The sequence below is a fragment of the Acipenser ruthenus genome, chromosome 60 (genome assembly GCF_902713425.1).
Source record: "Acipenser ruthenus chromosome 60, fAciRut3.2 maternal haplotype, whole genome shotgun sequence".
In the NCBI taxonomy this organism is placed as follows: Eukaryota; Metazoa; Chordata; class Actinopteri; order Acipenseriformes; family Acipenseridae; genus Acipenser; species Acipenser ruthenus.
The window spans coordinates 264,592-286,567 of NC_081248.1; the positions used below are offsets into that span (position 1 = coordinate 264,592).

Here is a 21,976-nt window from a genome sequence, read left to right on the forward strand (position 1 = left end):
TGGAGGAGAGAGGGAGAGTAGAGAGGGCAGGGTGGAGAGAGGGAGAGTAGAGAGGATGGAGGAGAGAGGGAGAGTAGAGAAGGCAGGGTGGAGAGAGGAAGAGTAGAGAGGGCAGGGTGGAGAGAGGGAGAGTAGAGAGGATGGAGGAGAGAGGGAGAGTAGAGAGGATGGAGGAGAGAGGGAGAGTAGAGAAGGCAGGGTGGAGAGAGTAGAGAGGGCAGGGTGGAGAGAGGGAGAGTAGAGAGGATGGAGGAGAGAGGGAGAGTAGAGAAGGCAGGGAGGAGAGAGGGAGAGTAGAGAGGATGGAGGAGAGAGGGAGAGTAGAGAGGATGGAGGAGAGAGGGAGAGGAGAGAAGGCAGGGTGGAGAGAGGGAGAGTAGAGAAGGCAGGGTGGAGAGAGGGAGAGTAGAGAGGATGGAGGAGAGAGGGAGAGTAGAGAGGATGGAGGAGAGGGGGAGAGTAGAGAAGGCAGGGTGGAGAGAGGGAGAGTAGAGGAAGCAGGGAGGAGAGAGGGAGAGTAGAGAGGATGGAGGAGAGAGGGAGAGTATAGAGGATGGAGGAGAAAGGGAGTAGAGAAGGCAGGGTGGAGAGAGGGAGAGTAGAGAAGGCAGGGAGGAGAGAGGGAGAGTAGAGAAGGCAGGGTGGAGAGAGGGAGAGTAGAGAAGGCAGGGAGGAGAGAGGGAGAGTAGAGAGGATGGAGGAGAGAGGGAGAGTAGAGAAGGCAGGGTGGAGAGAGGGAGAGTAGAGAAGGCAGGGAGGAGAGAGGGAGAGTAGAGAAGGCAGGGTGGAGAGAGGGAGAGTAGAGAAGGCAGGGAGGAGAGAGGGAGAGTAGAGAGGATGGAGGAGAGAGGGAGAGTAGAGAGGATGGAGGAGAGAGGGAGAGTAGAGAAGGCAGGGTGGAGAGAGGGAGAGTAGAGAAGGCAGGGAGGAGAGAGGGAGAGTAGAGAAGGCAGGGTGGAGAGAGGGAGAGTAGAGAAGGCAGGGAGGAGAGAGGGAGAGTAGAGAGGATGGAGGAGAGAGGGAGAGTAGAGAAGGCAGGGAGGAGAGAGGGAGAGTAGAGAAGGCAGGGTGGAGAGAGGGAGAGTAGAGAAGGCAGAGAGGAGAGAGGGAGAGTAGAGAGGATGGAGGAGAGAGGGAGAGTAGAGAAGGCAGGGTGGAGAGAGGGAGAGTAGAGAAGGCAGGGAGGAGAGAGGGAGAGTAGAGAGGATGGAGGAGAGAGGGAGAGTAGAGAGGATGGAGGAGAGAGGGAGAGTAGAGAGGATGGAGGAGAGAGGGAGTAGAGAGGATGGAGGAGAGAGGGAGAGTGGGAAAGGGAGGGGATTAACATAGCAGAGGGAAGGGAAAGAGAAAGAAAGAGGAGAGCCATAGGGGAGGCAGAGAGGAGAGCAGAAGAGGAGAGAAAGAGGGATCTGGAGATGGAGAGGTGGAGGGGAAAGAGAGAGGGAGACAGGAAGGGAGAGTAGGAAAGGAGGTGTAGAGAAATAAAGAGGAGGGGCTCAGGGTAAGAGGGTGGAAGAGAGAGGATTTCTTCTCATCAGCCCAGAAGAGTGCAGAGAGAGTGTCAGTGAAAGTGAAGAGGAGATTGTCTGAGCTGTTTGAATAGTTTCCTGGTTCAGACAGCAATGTGTGTTTAATCTGCAGCGTTGACAGGGTCAGGGGACTCCAGCACAAGGTCTGTATCACTGCAAGTCCAGAAGAGTGGATAGAGTTTCTCATTGGGATTGAACTCCATGTCAGTGAAAGTGTAGATGTGAGATCTGGTCTCCACATTGTAAAAGGAGAGCTGCCCTTCCTCATAATCCAGATACATCCCCAGCTTCTGGGGCTTCAGGCTCCGGGGGAGGGGGGTCTCGTAGTCAGTGAGAGCATTGAACTCACCTCCATTCCACTCCACAGTCCAGTAACCCTGCTGGGGGGTCATGCTGTACTCCCCATTCCTCTGGGCAGACTCTCTGCTGACTCCTAATCTCCACCATGTAATCCCACCCACCTGCACCTGCCAGTAGCGTCTCCCCGAGGTGAAGCTCTCCCTGCCCAGCACACAGGGCCAGCGATCAAATCTCTCTGGATTGTCAGGGAGATCCTGCCGTGTCTCTCCCCATCTCACTCGTTTCCCCTCCGCAGACAGGATGAGCTCGGGGTGTGCTGTATCAGGGTCCAGAGTCACATCAACTGTGGAGCAGAGAGGAGACATTATTATTATTATTATTATTAGTAGTAATGAGGAAGGAAGGGTATGAAGGAGGGTATGAAGGAGGATATGAAGGAGGGAGGGTATGAAGGAGGGAGGGTATGAAGGAGAGTGTATGAAGGAGGGAGGATATGAAGGAGGAAGGATATGAAGGAGAGAGGGTATGAAGGAGGGAGGATATGAAGAAGGGTATGAAGGAGGGAGGGTATGAAGGAGAGTATGAAGGAGGGAGGGTATACAGGAGTGTATGAAGGAGGGAGGGTATGAAGGAGGTTATGAAGAAGGGAGGGTATGAAAGAGGGTATGAAGGAGGGAGGGTATGAAGGAGGGTATGAGCGAGAGGGTATGAAGGGAGGATATGAAGAAGGGTATGAAGGAGGGAGGGTATGAAGGAGGGAGTGTATGAAGGAGGGTATGACTGAGGGAGGGTATGAAGGAGGGAGGATATGAAGGAGGGTATGAGTGAGGGGGGTATGAAGGAGGGAGTGTATGAAGGAGGGTATGAAGGAGGGTCTGAAGGAGGGAGGGTATAAAGGAGGGAGTATGAAGGAGGGTATGAAGGAGGGAGGGTATGAAGGAGGGAATGTAGGGAGGAGGGTAGGAAGGAGGGAGGATATGAAGGAGGGAGGTTATGAAGGAGGGAGTGTATGAAGGAGGGTATGAGTGAGGGAGGGTATGAAGGAGGGAGGGTATGAAGGAGGGAGAGTATGAAGGAGGGAGGTTATGAAGGAGGGTATGAGTGAGAGAGGGTATAAGTAAGGGAGGGTATGCAGGAGGGAGGGTATGAAGGAGGGTATGAGTGAGAGGGTATGAAGGAGGGAGGGTATGAAGGAGGGAGGGTATGAAGGAGGGTATGGGTGAGAGAGGGTATGAAGGAGGGAAGGTATGAAGGAGGGAGTGTATGAAGGAGGGTATGAGTGAGGAAGGGTATGAAGGAGGGAGTGTATGAAGGAGGGAGGGTATGAGTGAGAGAGGGTATGAAGGAGGGAGGTTATGAAGGAGGGAGGTTATGAAGGAGGGAGGGTATGAAGGAGGGAGGTATGAAGGAGGGAGGTATGAAGGAGGGTATGAGTGAGAGAGGGTATGAAGGAAGGAGGGTATGAAGGAGGGAGTGTATGAAGGAGGAAGGTTATGAAGGAGGGAGTGTATGGAGGGAGGTTATGAAGAAGGGAGGGTATGAAGGAGGGAGTGTATGAAGGAGGGTATGAGTGAGAGAGGGTATGAAGGAGAGAGGTTATGAAGGAGGGTATGAGTGAGGGAGGGTATGAAGGAGGGTATGAGTGAGGGAGGGTATGAAGGAGGAAGGTTATGGAGGGAGATTATGAAGGACGGAGTGTATGAAGGAGGGTATGAAGGAGGGAGGGTATGAAGAAGGGAGGGTATTATGGAGCAAGGGTATGAGTGAGGGTATGAAAAAGGGAGGGTATGAAGGAGGGAGGGTATGAAGGAGGAAGGGTATGAAGGAGGGAGGGTATGAAGGAGGAAGGGTATGAAGGAGGAAGGGTATGAAGGAGGGTATGAAGGAGGGAGGGTATGAAGGAGGGTATGAAGGAGGGAGTGTATGAAGGAGGGTATGAAGTAGGAAGGGTATGAAGGAGGGTATGAAGGAGGGAGTGTATGAAGGAGGGTATGAAGGAGGGAGGGTATGAAGGAGGAATGTTATGAAGAAGGGAGTGTATGAAGGAGGGTATGAGTGAGGAAGGGTATGAAGGAGGGAGGATATGAGGGAGGGTATGAGTGAGGGAGGGTATGAAGGAGGGTATGAGTGAGGGAGGGTATGAAGGAGGAAGGTTATGGAGGGAGATTATGAAGGACGGAGTGTATGAAGGAGGGTATGAAGGAGGGAGGGTATGAAGAAGGGAGGGTATGATGGAGCAAGGGTATGAGTGAGGGTATGAAAAAGGGAGGGTATGAAGGAGGGAGGGTATGAAGGAGGAAGGGTATGAAGGAGGGAGGGTATGAAGGAGGAAGGGTATGAAGGAGGAAGGGTATGAAGGAGGGTATGAAGGAGGGAGGGTATGAAGGAGGGTATGAAGGAGGGAGTGTATGAAGGAGGGTATGAAGTAGGAAGGGTATGAAGGAGGGTATGAAGGAGGGAGTGTATGAAGGAGGGTATGAAGGAGGGAGGGTATGAAGGAGGGTATGAAGAAGGGAGGGTATGAGAGGGAGGGTATGAAGGAGGGAGGGTATGAAGGAGGGAGGGTATGAAGGAGGGAGGGTATGAAGGAGGGAGTGTATGAAGAACGGAGGTTATGAAGGAGGGTATGAGTGAGAGAGGGTATAAGGGAGGGTATGAGTGAGAGAGGGTATGAAGGAGGGTAGGAAGGAGGGACTGTATGAAGGAGTGTATGAGTGAAGGAGGGTATGAGTGAGGGAGGGTATGAAGGGAGATTATGAAGGAGGGAGTGTATGAAGGAGGATATGGGTGAGGGAGGGTATGAAGAAGGGAGGTTATCAAGGAGGGAGTGTATGAAGGAGGGTATGAGTGAGAGAGGGTATGAAGGAGGGTATGAAGGAGGGAGGGTATGAATGAGGAATGTTATGAAGAAGGGAGTGTATGAAGGAGGGTATGAGTGAGGAAGGGTATGAAGGAGGGAGTGTATGAAGGAGGGTATGAAGGAGGGAGGGTATGAGTGAGAGAGGGTATGAAGGAGGGAGGTTATGAAGGAGGGAGGGTATGAAGGAGGGAGGTATGAAGGAGGGAGGTATGAAGGAGAGGGATGGAAGGAGGGAGTGTATGAAGGAGGGTATGAGTGAGGGAGGGTATGAAGGCGGGAGGGTATGAAGGAGGAATGTTATGAAGAAGGGAGTGTATGAAGGAGGGTATGAGTGAGGAAGGGGCAGCAGTGTGGAGTAGTGGTTAGGGGCTCTGGACTCTTGACCGGAGGGTCGTGGTTTCAATCCCAGGTGGGGGACACTGCTGCTGTACCCTTGAGCAAGATACTTTACCTAGATTGCTCCAGTAAAAACCCAACTGTATAAATGGGGAATTGTATGTAAAAATAATGTGATATCTGTATAATGTGAAATAATGTATAATGTGATATCTTGTAACAATTGTAAGTCGCCCTGGATAAGGGCGTCTGCTAAGAAATAAATAATAATAATAATAAAATAATGAAGGAGGGAGGGTATGAGGGAGGGTATGAGTGAGGGAGGGTATGAAGGAGGGAGTGTATGAAGGAGGGTATGAAGGAGGGAGGGTATGAGTAAGAGGGTATGAAGGAGGGAGGTTATGAAGGAGGGAGGGTATGAAGGAGGGAGGTATGAAGGAGAGGGTAGGAAGGAGGGAGGGTATGAGTGAGAGAGGGTATGAGTGAGGGAGGTTATGAAGGAGGGAGTGTATGAAGGAGGGTATGAGTGAGGGAGGGTATGAAGGAGGGAGGGTATGAAGGAGGGAGGGTATGAAGGAGGGAGGTTATGAAGGAGGGTATGAGAGAGGGTATGAGTAAGGGAGGGTATGCAGGAGGGAGGGTATGAAGGAGGGAGGTTATGAAGGAGGGTATGAGTGAGAGAGGGTATGAAGGAAGGAGGGTATGAAGGAGGGAGTGTATGAAGGAGGGAGGTTATGAAGGAGGGAGTGTATGGAGGGAGGTTATGAAGGAGGGAGTGTATGAAGAAGGGAGGTTATCAAGGAGGGAGGGTATGAAGGAGGGTATGAGTGAGGGAGGGTATGAGTGAGGGAGGGTATGAAGGAGGAATGTTATGAAGAAGGGAGTGTATGAAGGAGGGTATGAAGGAGGGAAGGTATGAGTAAGAGAGGGTATGAGTGAGGGTATGAGTGAGGAAGGGTACGAAGGAGGGAGGTATGAAGGAGAGGGTAGGAAGGAGGGTGGTCATGAAGGAGGGTATAAGTGAGAAAGGGTATGAAGGAGGGAGGGTATGCAGGAGGGAGGGTATGAGTGAGGGAGGTTATGAAGGAGGGTATGAGTGAGAGAGGGTATGAGTAAGGGAGGGTATGCAGGAGGGAGGGTATGAAGGAGGGAGGTTATGAAGGAGGGAGGTTATGAAGGAGGGAGGGTATGAAGGAAGGAGGGTATGAGTGAGGGAGGTTATGAAGGAGGGAGGTTATGAAGGAGGGAGGTTATGAAGGAGGGAGAGTATGAAGAATGGAGGTTATTAAGGAGGGAGTATATGAAGGAGGGTATGAGAGAGAGGGTATGAGGGAGGGTAGGAAGGAGGGAGGGTAGGAAGGAGTGTATGAGTGAGGGAGGGTATGAAGGAGGGAGGTTATGAAGGAGGGAGTGTATAAAGGAGGGTATGAGTGAGGGAGGGTATGAAAAAGGGAGGTTATGAAGAAGGGAGTGTATGAAGGAGGATATGAGGGAGGGAGGGTATGAAGAAGGGATGTTATCAAGGAGGGTATGAGTGAGGGAGGGTATGAAGGAGGGAGGGTATGAAAGAGGGTATGAGTGAGGGAGGGTATGAAGAAGGGAGGTTATGAAGGAGGGTATGAGTGAGGGGGGTATGTAGGAGGGAGGGTATGAGGGAGGGTATGAGTGAGGGAGGGTATGAGGGAGGGTATGAGTGAGGGAGGTTATGAAGGAGGGAGTGTATGAAGGAGGGTATGAGTGAGGGAGGGTATGAAGGAGGGAGGGTATGAAGGAGAGAGGGTATGAAGGAGAGAGGGTATGAAGGAGAGAGGGTATGAAGGAGGGTATGAGAGAGTGGGTATGAAGGAGGGAGGTTATGAAGGAGGGAGGGTATGAAGGAGGGTATGAAGGAGGGAGTGTATGAAGGAGGGAGGTTATGAAGGAGGGTATGAGTGAGGGTATGAGTGAGGGAGGATATGAAGGAGGGAGGGTATGAAGGAGGGAGGGTATGAAGGAGGGAGTGTATGGAGGGAGGTTATGAAGGAGGGAGTGTATGAAGGAGGGAGGGTATGAAGGAGGGAGTGTATGAAGGAGGGAGGTTATGAAGGAGAGTATGAAGAATGGAGGTTATTAACGAGGGAGTATATGAAGGAGGGTATGAGTGAGGGAGGGTATGAAGGAGGGAGGTATGAAGGAGAGGGTAGGAAGGAGGGAGGATATGAAGGAGGGAGGGTATGAAGGAGGAATGTTATGAAGGAGGGAGTGTATGAAGGAGGGTATGAGTGAGGAAGGGTATGAAGGAGGGAGGGTATGAGGGAGTGTATGAGTGAGGGAGGGTATGAAGGAGGGAGTGTATGAAGGAGGGTATGAAGGAGGGAGGGTATGAGTGAGAGAGGGTATGAGTGAGGATATGAGTGAGGAAGGGTACGAAGGAGGGAGGTTATGAAGGAGGGAGGTTATGAAGGAGGGTATGAGTGAGAGAGGGTATGAAGGAGGGAGGGTATGGAGGGAGGTTATGAAGGAGGGAGGGTATGAAGGAGGGAGGGTATGGAGGGAGGTTATGAAGGAGGGAGGGTATGAAGGAGGGAGGGTATGGAGGGAGGTTATGAAGGAGGGAGGGTATGAAGGAGGGAGGGTATGGAGGGAGGTTATGAAGGAGGGAGGGTATGAAGGAGGGAGGGTATGAAGGAGGGTATGAAGGAGGGAGGGTATGAAGGAGGATATGAAGGAGGGAGGGAATGAAGGAGGGTATGAAGGAGGGAGGGTATGAAGGAGGATATGAAGGAGGGAGGGTATGAAGGAGGGAGGGTATGAAGGTATGAAGATCAATTAAAATGAACCTTAAAATAATAATAATATTTTCTAGATATAAATATTAACTAAACCCCGAGATCGCCTCGTACAGTAAAGTCTCTTAAATCGACAGGATGAACTCAAGCTGCAGTTTGGAATCGGAATTGGAATTGCGGCAGTGTTTCGAATTTGGAATTGTAGCAGTGTTCTGTTGTCATGGAAACCACAGTGAACGCAATGAGCCGCGAGATACACCAGGGGTTCCGCACTCCTTGGGAAAATGTCAAATTAAAAACATTTGATATGTTTAAACCTGTAACACTATAAATAAACCCAATCTAAACTGTCCTTTACTCATCTGAATACATATCGTGAAAGAAGGAAATCACATAGAATATGCACTGAGGGAAATTAATTTAGTAAATAAAACGAATTGCAAAAACTAAACAGACATTTTTTTTAATCAAACCTTTAAATTAGGTACCTTTGTATAATTGAACATTTTAGAAATGCGGCTATTTTTCTTGGCCCTCAAACACGAAAGAAGTGCATGTCTCTTATTATTCCCATTCATAAATACCAGAGCAGGAATCACTTTGAGTAAAACCAGCACAACGCGCACAAGAACATGACTCTGAAATCCTGATTTCTGAACACTGTGTAACTAAACCGTGCAGCCGTTACCTCTCACGCTGAACTGTAACGCACAGAAAAGAGGAATGCGCAAAATACAGAGAGAAACGAGAGCCGCGCAACAGAGAGGGAAACGAGAGCCGCGCAACAGAGAGGGAAACGAGAGCCGCGCACAACAGAGAGGGAAACGAGAGCCGCGCAACAGAGAGGGAAACCAGAGCCGCGCAACAGAGAGGGAAACGAGAGCCGCGCAACAGAGAGGGAAACGAGAGCCGCGCAACAGAGAGGGAAACGAGAGCCGCGCAACAGAGAGGGAAACGAGAGCCGCGCAACAGAGAGGGAAACGAGAGCCGAGCACAACAGAGAGGGAAACGAGAGCCGCGCAACAGAGAGGGAAACGAGAGCCGCGCAACAGAGAGGGAAACGAGAGCCGCGCACAACAGAGAGGGAAACGAGAGCCGCGCAACAGAGAGGGAAACGAGAGCCGCGCACAACAGAGAGGGAAACGAGAGCCGCGCAACAGAGAGGGAAACGAGAGCCGCGCAACAGAGAGGGAAACGAGAGCCGCGCACAACAGAGAGGGAAACGAGAGCCGCGCAACAGAGAGGGAAACGAGAGCCGCGCAACAGAGAGGGAAACGAGAGCTGCGCGCAACAGAGAGGGAAACGAGAGCCACGCACAACAGAGAGGGAAACGAGAGCCGCGCAACAGAGGGAAACGAGAGCCACGCAACAGAGAGGGAAACGAGAGCCACGCAACAGAGAGGGAAACGAGGGCCACGCAACAGAGAGGGAAACGAGAGCCGCGCAACAGAGAGGGAAACGAGAGCCACGCAACAGAGAGGGAAACGAGAGCCGCGCAACAGAGAGGGAAACTAGAGCCGCGCAACAGAGAGGGAAACGAGAGCCACGCAACAGAGAGGGAAACGAGAGCCGCGCAACAGAGAGGGAAACGAGAGCCGCGCAACAGAGAGGGAAACGAGAGCCGCGCAACAGAGGGAAACGAGAGCCGCGCAACAGAGAGGGAAACGAGAGCCGCGCAACAGAGAGGGAAACGAGAGCAAAGCACAACAGAGAGGGAAACGAGAGCCGCGCAACAGAGAGGGAAACGAGAGCCGCGCAACAGAGAGGGAAACGAGAGCCGCGCAACAGAGAGGGAAACGAGAGCCGCGCAACAGAGAGGGAAACGAGAGCCGCGCAACAGAGAGGGAAACGAGAGCCGCGCAACAGAGAGGGAAACCAGAGCCGCGCAACAGAGAGGGAAACGAGAGCCGCGCAACAGAGAGGGAAACGAGAGCCGCGCAACAGAGAGAGAAACGAGAGCCGCGCAACAGAGAGGGAAACGAGAGCCGCGCAACAGAGAGGGAAACGAGAGCCGCGCAACAGAGAGGGAAACGAGAGCCGCGCACAACAGAGAGGGAAACGAGAGCCGCGCAACAGAGAGGGAAACGAGAGCCGCGCAACAGAGAGGGAAACGAGAGCCGCGCAACAGAGAGGGAAACGAGAGCCGCGCAACAGAGAGGGAAACGAGAGCCGCGCAACAGAGAGGGAAACGAGAGCCGCGCAACAGAGAGGGAAACGAGAGCCGCGCAACAGAGAGGGAAACGAGAGCCGCGCAACAGAGAGGGAAACGAGAGCCGCGCACAACAGAGAGGGAAACGAGAGCCGCGCAACAGAGAGGGAAACGAGAGCCGCGCAACAGAGAGGGAAACGAGAGCCGCGCAACAGAGAGGGAAACGAGAGCCGCGCAACAGAGAGGGAAACGAGAGCCGCGCAACAGAGAGGGAAACGAGAGCCGCGCAACAGAGAGGGAAACGAGAGCCGCGCACCAGAGAGGGAAACGAGAGCCGCGCACAACAGAGAGGGAAACGAGAGCCGCGCAACAGAGAGGGAAACGAGAGCCGCGCAACAGAGGGAAACGAGAGCCGCGCAACAGAGAGGGAAACGAGAGCCACACAACAGAGAGGGAAACGAGAGCCGCGCACAACAGAGAGGGAAACGAGAGCCGCGCAACAGAGAGGGAAACGAGAGCCGCGCAACAGAGAGGGAAACGAGAGCCGCGCAACAGAGAGGGAAACGAGAGCCACGCAACAGAGAGGGAAACGAGAGCCGCGCACAACAGAGAGGGAAACGAGAGCCGCGCACAACAGAGAGGGAAACGAGAGCCGCGCAACAGAGAGGGAAACGAGAGCCGCGCAACAGAGAGGGAAACGAGAGCCGCGCACAACAGAGAGGGAAACGAGAGCCGCGCAACAGAGAGGGAAACGAGAGCCACGCAACAGAGAGGGAAACGAGAGCCGCACACAACAGAGAGGGAAACGAGAGCCGCACACAACAGAGAGGGAAACGAGAGCCGCGCAACAGAGAGGGAAACGAGAGCCGCGCAACAGAGAGGGAAACGAGAGCCGCGCAACAGAGAGGGAAACGAGAGCCGCGCAACAGAGAGGGAAACGAGAGCCGCGCAACAGAGAGGGAAACGAGAGCCGCGCAACAGAGAGGGAAACGAGAGCCGCGCAACAGAGAGGGAAACGAGAGCCGCGCAACAGAGAGGGAAACGAGAGCCGCGCAACAGAGAGGGAAACGAGAGCCGCGCAACAGAGAGGGAAACGCGAGCCACGCACAACAGAGAGGGAAACGCGAGCCGCGCAACAGAGAGGGAAACGCGAGCCGCGCAACAGAGAGGGAAACGAGAGCCGCGCAACAGAGAGGGAAACGAGAGCCGCGCAACAGAGAGGGAAACGAGAGCCGCGCAACAGAGAGGGAAACGAGAGCCGCGCAACAGAGAGGGAAACGAGAGCCGCGCAACAGAGAGGGAAACGAGAGCCGCGCAACAGAGAGGGAAACGAGAGCCGCGCAACAGAGAGGGAAACGAGAGCCGCGCAACAGAGAGGGAAACGAGAGCCGCGCAACAGAGAGGGAAACGAGAGCGGCGCAACAGAGAGGGAAACGAGAGCGGCGCAACAGAGAGGGAAACGAGAGCGGCGCAACAGAGAGGGAAACAAGAGAGCCGCGCAACAGAGAGGGAAACGAGAGCCGCGCGCAACAGAGAGTGAAACGAGAGCCGCACAACAGAGAGGGAAACGAGAGCCGCGCAACAGAGAGGGAAACGAGAGCCGCGCAACAGAGAGGGAAACGAGAGCCGCGCAACAGAGAGTGAAACGAGAGCCGCGCAACAGAGAGGGAAACGAGAGCCGCGCAACAGAGAGGGAAACGAGAGCCGCGCAACAGAGAGGGAAACGAGAGCCGCGCAACAGAGAGGGAAACGAGAGCCGCGCAACAGAGAGGGAAACGAGAGCCGCGCAACAGAGAGGGAAACGAGAGCCGCGCAACAGAGAGGGAAACGCGAGCCGCGCAACAGAGAGGGAAACGCGAGCCGCGCACAACAGAGAGGGAAACGCGAGCCGCGCACAACAGAGAGGGAAACGAGAGCCGCGCAACAGAGAGGGAAACGAGAGCCGCGCGCAACAGAGAGGGAAACGAGAGCCGCGCAACAGAGAGGGAAACGAGAGCCGCGCAACAGAGAGGGAAACGAGAGCCGCGCAACAGAGAGGGAAACGAGAGCCGCGCAACAGAGAGGGAAACGAGAGCAGCGCACAACAGAGAGGGAAACGAGAGCCACACAACAGAGAGGGAAACGAGAGCCGCGCAACAGAGAGGGAAACGAGAGCCGCGCAACAGAGAGGGAAACGAGAGCCGCGCAACAGAGGGAAACGAGAGCCGCGCAACAGAGAGGGAAACGAGAGCCGCGCAACAGAGAGGGAAACGAGAGCCGCACACAACAGAGAGGGAAACGAGAGCCGCACAACAGAGAGGGAAACGAGAGCCGCACAACAGAGAGGGAAACGAGAGCCGCGCACAACAGAGAGGGAAACGAGAGCCACACAACAGAGAGGGAAACGAGAGCCGCGCACAACAGAGAGGGAAACGAGAGCCGCACACATCAGAGGGAAACGAGAGCCGCGCAACAGAGAGGGAAACGAGAGCCGCGCAACAGAGAGGGAAACGAGAGCCGCGCACAAGAGGGAAACGAGAGCCGCGCACAACAGAGGGAAACGAGAGCCGCGCACAACAGAGGGAAACGAGAGCCGCGCACAACAGAGGGAAACGAGAGCCGCGCACAACAGAGGGAAACGAGAGCCGCGCAACAGAGAGGGAAACGAGAGCCGCGCAACAGAGAGGGAAACGAGAGCCGCGCAACAGAGAGGGAAACGAGAGCCGCGCAACAGAGAGGGAAACGAGAGCCGCGCAACAGAGAGGGAAACGAGAGCCGCGCAACAGAGAGGGAAACGAGAGCCGCGCACAAGAGGGAAACGAGAGCCGCGCACAACAGAGGGAAACGAGAGCCGCGCACAACAGAGGGAAACGAGAGCCGCGCACAACAGAGGGAAACGAGAGCCGCGCACAACAGAGGGAAACGAGAGCCGCGCACAACAGAGGGAAACGAGAGCCGCGCACAACAGAGAGGGAAACGAGAGCCGCGAACAACGAAATACAACTTGCAACCCCCCCCCCCCCCAAAAAAAAAAACAAACCTGCGGAGCGAAGCTGCGGCACTGAACCAAAAATAAAACTGAAATCCAGAAAATAAATCCATCTGCAGCGAAATCTGAAAAACTGTGAACGAGCCAGAAATCAATAAAATAGCAGCATATCCAAACATTTTAATAAATCAGTTACCGGTATGTAACGAGATGTATGAGTTTGATTAATAACTTGATTTAGTTAATATTGAAACACACATCAGAGTACTCAATGTTTTAAATCTCAATAGCTAATTAGTCACAAAAACGTATTAATCAGAGATATAAATTGAATTTTTAAATGAATGTTATCAAGTACAGGAGTTAGTATGAAAACATTTCTTCAAAAGAACAAACCCATTGCAGCTCCTCAAAGCTGAGCCCGCGGTACAAACCCATTCCAGCTCCTCAAAGCTGAGCCCGCGGTACAAACCCATTCCAGCTCCTCAAAGCTGAGCCCGCGGTACAAACCCATTCCAGCTCCTCAAAGCTGAGCCCGCGATACAAACCCATTCCAGCTCCTCAAAGCTGAGCCCGCGGTACAAACCCATTCCAGCTCCTCAAAGCTGAGCCCGCGGTACAAACCCATTCCAGCTCCTCAAAGCTGAGCCCGCGGTACAAACCCATTCCAGCTCCTCAAAGCTGAGCCCGCGGTACAAACCCATTCCAGCTCCTCAAAGCTGAGCCTGCGGTACAAACCCATTCCAGCTCCTCAAAGCTGAGCCCGCGGTACAAACCCATTCCAGCTCCTCAAAGCTGAGCCCGCGGTACAAACCCATTCCAGCTCCTCAAAGCTGAGCCCGCGGTACAAACCCATTCCAGCTCCTCAAAGCTGAGCCCGCGGTACAAACGCATTCAAACTCCTGCAGCTGCCTGTGGTGTTCTTTATACTTTGCAAAACGTATTCTTTGGAAGCGGACTCGACATATTGTAATTTTATTAATACTGAACACACTGTTTACATCTGAAGCAGAGCGATCACATGACCTTAACCAGTGGCGGAGGAAGAGGAAGATGAGCCCGCCCCTCCCCAAACGTTAATTTAACCCTTATTTATAAACATCAAACACACCAAATCAAGTGTTCAATATTGAACTATATTTAATTGTCAGAATGTCAGCACGTATGAAACAGTGCGTCATAAGAACGTGTTCTACTGACCTACTTTATTTGATTCTGCATACATCTGAACATCCAACACGGCACTATTATTAATGATAAACGAACAGGTTTAATCACCAATCCTACCAGGATTCCCCAACTCTGCGATCACAGAAATGATTACACAATTCACAATTCTGAACAGACATTTGCAGAAATTGTCTCACATAGGAAACAGTTTTATTATTATTATTATTATTTATTATTATTATTATTATTATTATTATTAGTAGTAGTAGTAGTAGTAGTAGTAGTAGTAGTAGTATTAAATCAGAAATGCAGTTTATTTTGGTGTCCGCAGCAGCGCCCGACAGCTTCTGTCTAAACTACAGGATGAATCGCGCACGCAGAATATAACTGCGCATGTCTGTGCTGAATAGCACCCCAAAACCTTCCATGAAGACGAGCCTCGTACCAGTTACCTGGTTAATTGTTTAAGTGCTTTTATTGCAATTCCCTGGTTCTCATTTAATTAATGAGCTTTGTCAGATGAAGCCATTTGGTCAATTTCTTGATAACAGGCATCTGACTGGTTGAGGGGAGAGGCAGTTTTTGTGGAGAGAGAGAAGGGTGTGGTGTTTGTTCATTTGAAATCTATTTTAATCTACTGTGTTTTGAAGAAGAAAGAGAACACTCAGGAAAGAAAGAGTATCTCAGACTTTAATCCTGATTATAATTATCTTCTTGAGCTGAGTTTTGTTTGGCATTTGTAAATACACGCAACGTCATCGTCCCCGCGTCCCACCCGGGACGGTGTCACGGCGCACCTTCACACTGCAGCTCAAAGAAGAAGCTGCCTGTGGAACGTGACGTCAGATTCCACGGACACGCGCGCACAGAGGAGTGCTGTGGATTTGTTTTGAGAATGGATCCCGAGGTCGGACTGTCCCAAACGATAAAGTACCAAAAGATTTCACACGAATACACAAATATGGGTTTGTGTTTCACATGCTGCTGACTGCAAATACAAACCGAATAATTTCATTTAATATTATTAAAGTTAGATTAACTACTGCTAATAATAACTTTAAAAAGTTACAGATAGTATTTAAAAATGTCAGTAAACACGTCAGAAAAATAGATTTACTTTTTTTGCGGTCTGACGCTTTTATTGTTATGATCTTTTATTTATTTTTTAATCCTGTTTTATTATTTTTATTTTTTCACAGCACTGTTTCGCGCTGCGGTTTAGTCTCATATTTCTCAATCCCTGTGAAATCTTTTGGTAGACTCTATCGTTTCAGGCAGTACGAGTTAACCGCGCCCCCAGCCTTGCTCAGCACCGAGCCAGTACCAGATATCTCGCGAGGCCAGAGTTTCACGGTTCCGGTTCGGCTCGACAAAATGACCCGTGTGAAACTAGCCGTACCGCGAGGGCTCGGCTCGGCTCTGGTGTGCTCGTGTGAAAAGGCTGTTAGAGAGCCCTGCAGCTACTGACCCGAACCAACCTGGGGAGCCCCCGACACATCACCATGCATACCGGCACCAATGCCCTGGGCCAGCGCGGAGACGTGGCCAAAGCAGTGAGGAAGGTGGCAGAGAGGGCCACGCAGGAGTTCACACTCCAGAGTTGTCATTTCCACAGAGCAGACACCCCCCCCACACATCACCAGTAATATCAACGCTGAGATCGTCCGGGGCTGTGCTCTGATGCCCAGCGTCCACCTGGCACACCCCCCCACACTGAGCCCCTGGCAGCTGTACGACAGAGTGCACCTCAACCAGGAAGCCGTCCCTCAAGGATACAGCCATGGGCCGCAGCCCAGCCAACCCCCCCAGCGCAGCATACAACCAGTGAGGAGACCCCCTGGAGCCACAGGACACACACCAGTGAGGAGACCCCCTGGAGCCACAGGACACACACCAGAGACCCCCTGGAGCCACAGGACACACACCAGGGAGGGGCCAACCCACCCCTCGCCCACACAGCACAGCACGACCCAACACTGTCTGAGCCATTGCAACCCAGAGCAGCACAGATCAGCCAGGACCAGCCAGACCCAGAGCCCCTCCGAGCACCAACCAGCCACAGCACCAGCTCAGCTACGCTGGAGCCCTCGCTCAGCCAGCCCCCCTGCCACCACTGAGCTGGGTGAGATAAAACAGCTCCTCAACACCCTCTGCTCAAGACTGCTGGACTGAGGGACCCGCAGCACTCGGGTAGGACACAGGAAACCCTAGTTTACCTGGGAAAATACCAGAAACGAATGTGATATGAATATGAAGAAAAACAATGTGTGTGTGTGTGTCAGTGTGTGTGCGTGCATGCGTGCGTTTGTGCGTGTGTGTGTATCTGCGTGTGTCTCTGTGTGTGTGTATCACACACAGTATCACTGCACAGATACATCTACATATTTACTTAATGTTGTAATTTGCATTTTGTTTTTTTATAAATAATAGAAATTTAAAAAACAAAAAGAGAAAAGATGAGATCTCCTTCAATCAGCTGCTGAACATCCAGGGTCTGTACTCCTCGGTCTTCAGGCTGAAGAGCACAGACCCTGAGTTTGTTCTCAATGTAAATAATATTGATATTATGATCCTATTAAGAGACGTGGTGCCGTGCAGATGTGCCACTCACTGTCCCTCAGGCTACAGGGAGATCATAGTGCCCTCCCTGAAACACAGCACAGTCACACATGGCAGGGACTCTGGGGGGGAATACTAGTGTGGCACAGAGGGGAGCTCGCCCAATCCATCGGCTCAGTTAAACAAGGACAGACACACACACAGCTCAAAATAAACAAAAACGCAGTCCAAGGTGAAACTGACGTTTACCTGTGTGCAGCCTGCACCCCTCCCTCTGAATCCACAAATGAGGAATATTTTCATACCCTCCACACAGAGATCAGCCATTTCCAGACCCAGGGAAATGTGCTGTTCTGTGGGGATTTCAACACCAGAACAGGAACAGAGCCTGACTGTAGAAGCACACAAGGTAACAGCCATGTATTTGGGCAAACCCCTCTGTACCTCACACCTACCTCAATCCACAGAAACAACCCTGATTGTATTGTGAACACAAATGGGAGGCAGTTAGTGCATCTCTTTCAAGCCTGGGGTCTGTACATCATTAATGGCAGGATCAGAGGGGACTCTTTAGGTAGATTCACATACTGCTCAGCTCTTGGGACTAGCGTAGTTGATTACACCATCACTGACCTGGACCCCTCCTTTATTAATGCATTCACTGTCAGGACACAAACACCTCTGTCAGACCACTGTCAAATTACTGTGTTCCTACAAAGAACAGGACAGCCCAGTAACACACTAATACAGCCATGCAAGCTGTACCATCTGAACCATACTTATAAATGGGCTCCAAACAGCACAGAGGAATTCGATAAAGCAACTGGCTCTCCTGAAATCACTAACCTTACTGACACCTTCCAAATCACACAGTGCCAGCCTAATGTGAGAGGAGTAAATCTGGCAGTTAAACACATGAATGAAATATTAGAACAAACAGCAAGCAAGGCAAATCTCAAAAAAATGAACAAGTAAAAAACAATCAGAAGCACAAACCCAAAGAAAAATGGTTTGATGATGAATGTGAAACAATAAGGAGAAAACTAAGACAAGAATCAAATCAAAAACATCATCAGCCACACAAGCCAGATTTACACCTCAGGTACTGCGAGACCCTAAAGCAACACAAACACACCCTGAAACAGAACAAAGAGAAACACATGAACACAACCCTCACAGACACGGAGGAATCTATTAACCAAAATCAGTTCTGGGAATGTGGAACATGAACTCCACACAGAAACAAGAACTGACAATACAAAATGAAACTACACCCACCCCTCGTTATATCGCCCCTCGCTATCCTGTGGAGTCTGCTCCCCATCTTTACTGTCTAACTGCACATGCCTTACCTGCAGTATACAATCGACACTTAGAATTACTGTGTGTTTTATTCTGTACTGCACATCACAAACAACAATATACAAAACAATTAAAAACAAAGCATTAATGTCGTACGAACAATGAGAAAAAGCGGGTTGCGTAGAGGACTTAAATTGGACTCTGACGCCTCTGATAAAACGAGGGAGTGGTTGTACAGTATTTGTTATCGCCTATTTGGGCCCTCGATATACAGTGCCGTGAAAAAGTATTTGCCCCCTGTCTGATTTTCTGCATTTTTGCACATTTTTCACATTGTATTTGGTCAGAATTTTTTGTGGTTTGTAGTAGTATATAGAGGGAGTCTGAGAGAAAAAATGACACAAAAGAAATTCCTGAAGAGTTGTTGATGCCTATCAGTCTGGAAAGGGTTACAAAGCCATTTCTAAGGCTCTGGGGCTCCACCGAACCAGTCTCTTTTTCTTGTTCTTCTACCATTCTGATGTAGACTTGCTTGTGTGTTTCGGATCATTGTCTTGCTGCATGACCCAGCTGCGCTTCAGCTTCAGCTCATGGACGGATGGCCTGACATTCTCCTGTAGAATTCTCTGATACAGAGCAGAATTCATGGTTCCTTCAATGATGGCAAGGCATCCAGGTCCTGATGCAGCAAAGCATCCCCAAACCATGACACTACCACCACCATGCTTGACCGCTGGTATGAGGTTCTTACTGTGGAATGCAGTGTTTGGTTTTCGGCAGACATAACGGGGCCCATGTCGGCCAAAAGGTTCCACTTTTGACTCATCTGTCCATAGAACATTGTTCCAGAACGCTTGAGGATCATCCAGGTACTTGAGACGAGCATTCATGTTCTTCTTAGTGAGCAATGGTTTCCGCCTTGCTACTCTGCCATGAATCCCATTTTTGCCCAGTGTCTTCCTGATGGTGGAGTCATGAACACTGACCTTAGCCAAGGCGAGAGAGGCCTGCAGATCCCTGGATGTTGTTCTAGGGTTCTTTGTGACTTCCTGGACGATTTTACGCCTTGCTCTTGGAGAGATTTCGGCAGGACAGCCACTCCTGGGAAGATTCACTACTGTCCCAAACTTTCTCCATTTGGACAATATGGCTCTGACTGTGGTTCGGTGGAGCCCCAGAGCCTTAGAAATGGCTTTGTAACCCTTTCCAGACTGATAAGCATCAACAACCTTTTTGCGGAGGTCTTCAGGAATTTCTTTTGTTCGTGGCATGATGTGCCTCTAGAACCTGTGTGCTGACAACTTCACTCTGATGGTAAGGGCCAAAGTTAGTCAGATTTATATTGGGCAGGGCTGGCCCAAATCAGGCCTGGTTGTTAACCAAAGTACTCAAACAGCTGACCCTAATTATCCCTTTAATTGGGTTGAGTTAACTAGAGGAGGCAATAACTTTTTCACACCTGAAGACTGCGTGTTTGATTACCTTGCACACCAAACAAATGAAAGAAGCACCAAACTTTGGTGTCATATTTTTCTCTCAGACTCCCTCTATATACTACTACAACCCCCCCAAAAATCTGACCAAACACAATGTGAGAAATGTGCAAAAATGCAGAAAATCAGACAGGGGGCAAATACTTTTTCACGGCACTCTATATTTTTATATAAACAGTATCAGTCAAAAGTTTGAGTACACCTGCTTGAAACCAGGTTTTTCATGATTATCTATGCTTTTAACTGTATAAACTTGTCTATAAACACTTAATATTTCATTATATGATACGTGTACTTATATAAGCTGATAATCATACGTGAATTGCATTCAAAAATTTTATTTTTAAATGAAAATGTAAATCTTGTCAATTTCAATGAAATGGTCACCCAAAGCAAGGGGATTTCAGTCTGAAGCCCAAGTCAGTTAAAAGTCTGAAATGTGTATAACACGGTGTTAGAACACTGGCCTAAGTATAAAAGTGTCTTTGTTAGATGTTCTCCGAGTTAACTAGCATGTTACCTAATTAACCTTTTGTCACCAATTATTGTTAACAGGTGAGGGTCCATGATTACTATAAATATAGGTAGCATAGGCACAAGTTTGTCATTCCTGAATGTAAGGGAGCAGAAAATGGCAAAATATGCTCAGTTAAGCAAAGAAAAAAGACAGTCTGTAATTACTTTAAGAAATGAAGGTCAATCTTTAAGACAAATCGCAAGAACTTTGCAAGTGTCTGTAACTGCTGTGGCCAAGACCATCAAATGATTTGAAGAAACTGGCACTCATGAGGACCGAACAAGGTCAGGCAGGCCAAGGGTGACCTCAGAATCAGAGAACAAGTTCATTCGAGTCACAAGTCTGTGAAACCGGCGATTAACTGCCCCTGAAATACAAGCTCAGCTAAATGCTACTAGAAGTACAGATGTTTTAACATCAACTGTTCAGAGGAGATTGCGTGAAGCTGGCCTAACTGGAAGAATTGCTGCAAATAAACCATTGTTAAAGAGTGCAGAATAAGAGGAAGAGACACAGAAACTGGACGTTTGAGGAGTGGAAGTCGGTCTTATGGACCGATGAGTCAACATTTGAAATATTTGGGTCCAACCGCCAAGTATTTGTAAGACGCAGAGAGGGGGAGCGCATGAGTTCTGCATGTGTGGTTCCCACTGTCAAGCATGGAGGAGGCAGTGTCGTGGTCTGGGGTTGCTTTGCTGGTGACAGAGTTGGTGATCTTTACCAAGTCCATGGCAAGCTCAACCAGCATACTTCAGAGGCATGCCATTCCATCAGGATTACGGCTAGTTGGGCAGTCCTTCATTCTGCCCAACTAGCCGTAATCCTGATGGAATGGCATTCAGAACTATCTATCGAAGAAGGAAAGTGAAGGACAACTCAATCTAATGACCTGGCCTGCCCAGTCACCAGACCTCAATCCAATAGAACTTGTATGGGATGAACTGGACAGAAGAGCCAAAGCAAAGCTACCCACAAGTGCCCTACATCTCTGGGAATTGCTGCAGAAGCGCTGGGAAGACATGTCGGGTGATTTCCTGCTGAAACTTGTTAACCGAATACCTTGTGTTTGTGCGGCTGTTATTAAGGCAAAGGGTGGCTATATTGAGGAATCCAAGATTTAGAGACAGTTTACAATTTTCTTGAACATTGCTTTGATACTCCTTATGTTTTGTTTTGTATATTGTAACATGTGTTTTCATTTTCAAGTATTTACAGAAACGTATACGACGTAAAACATTGTCAATTATGAAAAAAAAACTAGTTTCCAGCAAGTGTACTCAAACTTTTGACTGGTACTGTATATATATATATATATATATATATATATCAATTATTTGTTTCTTAGCAGATGCCCTTATCCAGGGCGACTTACAATTGTTACAAAGAAGAGCAAAGAAGAGCAACCAGAATTATCACGGGTTTAAAAGGCATGTCGTATGCAGACAGGCTAAAAGAATTGAATCTATTCAGTCTTGAACAAAGAAGACTATGCGGCGATCTGATTCAAGCATTCAAAATCCTAAAAGGTATAGACAATGTCAACCCGGGGGACTTCTTTGACTTGAAAAAAGGACCAGGGGTCATAAATGGAGATTAGATAAAGGGGCATTCAGAACAGAAAATAGGAGGCACTTTTTTACACAGAAAATTGTGAGGGTCTGGAACCAACTCCCCAGTAATGTTGTTGAAGCTGACACCTTGGGATCCTTCAAGAAGCTGCTTGATGAGATTCTGGGATCAATAAGCTACTAACAACCAAACGAGCAAGATGGGCTGAATGGCCTCCTCTCGTTTGTAAACTTTCTTATGTTCTTATGTTACAAGATATCACATTATTTTTACATACAATTACCCATTTATACAGTTGGGTTTTTATAGGAGCAATCTAGGTAAAGTACCTTGCTCAAGGGTACAGCAGCAGTGTCCCCCACCTGGGATTGAACCCACGACCCTCTGGTCAAGAGTCCACAGCCCTAACCACTACTCCACACTGCTGCCCCCGGTGTGTCTGTGTGTGTGTGTATA

At 49.9% G+C, this 21,976-nt stretch overlaps 1 protein-coding gene across 9 annotated transcripts in view; it reads right to left on the reverse strand.

Moving 5' to 3' along the window:
• Positions 1–1,357: 1,357 nt before the first annotated feature.
• Positions 1,358–21,976, reverse strand: part of LOC131725054 (butyrophilin subfamily 1 member A1-like) — an 80,598-nt gene continuing 59,979 nt past the window's right edge. For 8 of the 9 annotated variants that reach the window (XM_059018473.1, XM_059018472.1, XM_059018475.1 and 5 more), the window contains one exon: positions 1,358–2,172. In XM_059018473.1, coding sequence (XP_058874456.1) covers positions 1,631–2,172 — 542 coding nt within the window. In that variant the 3' untranslated portion in view covers positions 1,358–1,630. The remainder of the gene's footprint in view (positions 2,173–21,976) is intronic. The other variant, XM_059018477.1, reaches the window with a different exon arrangement.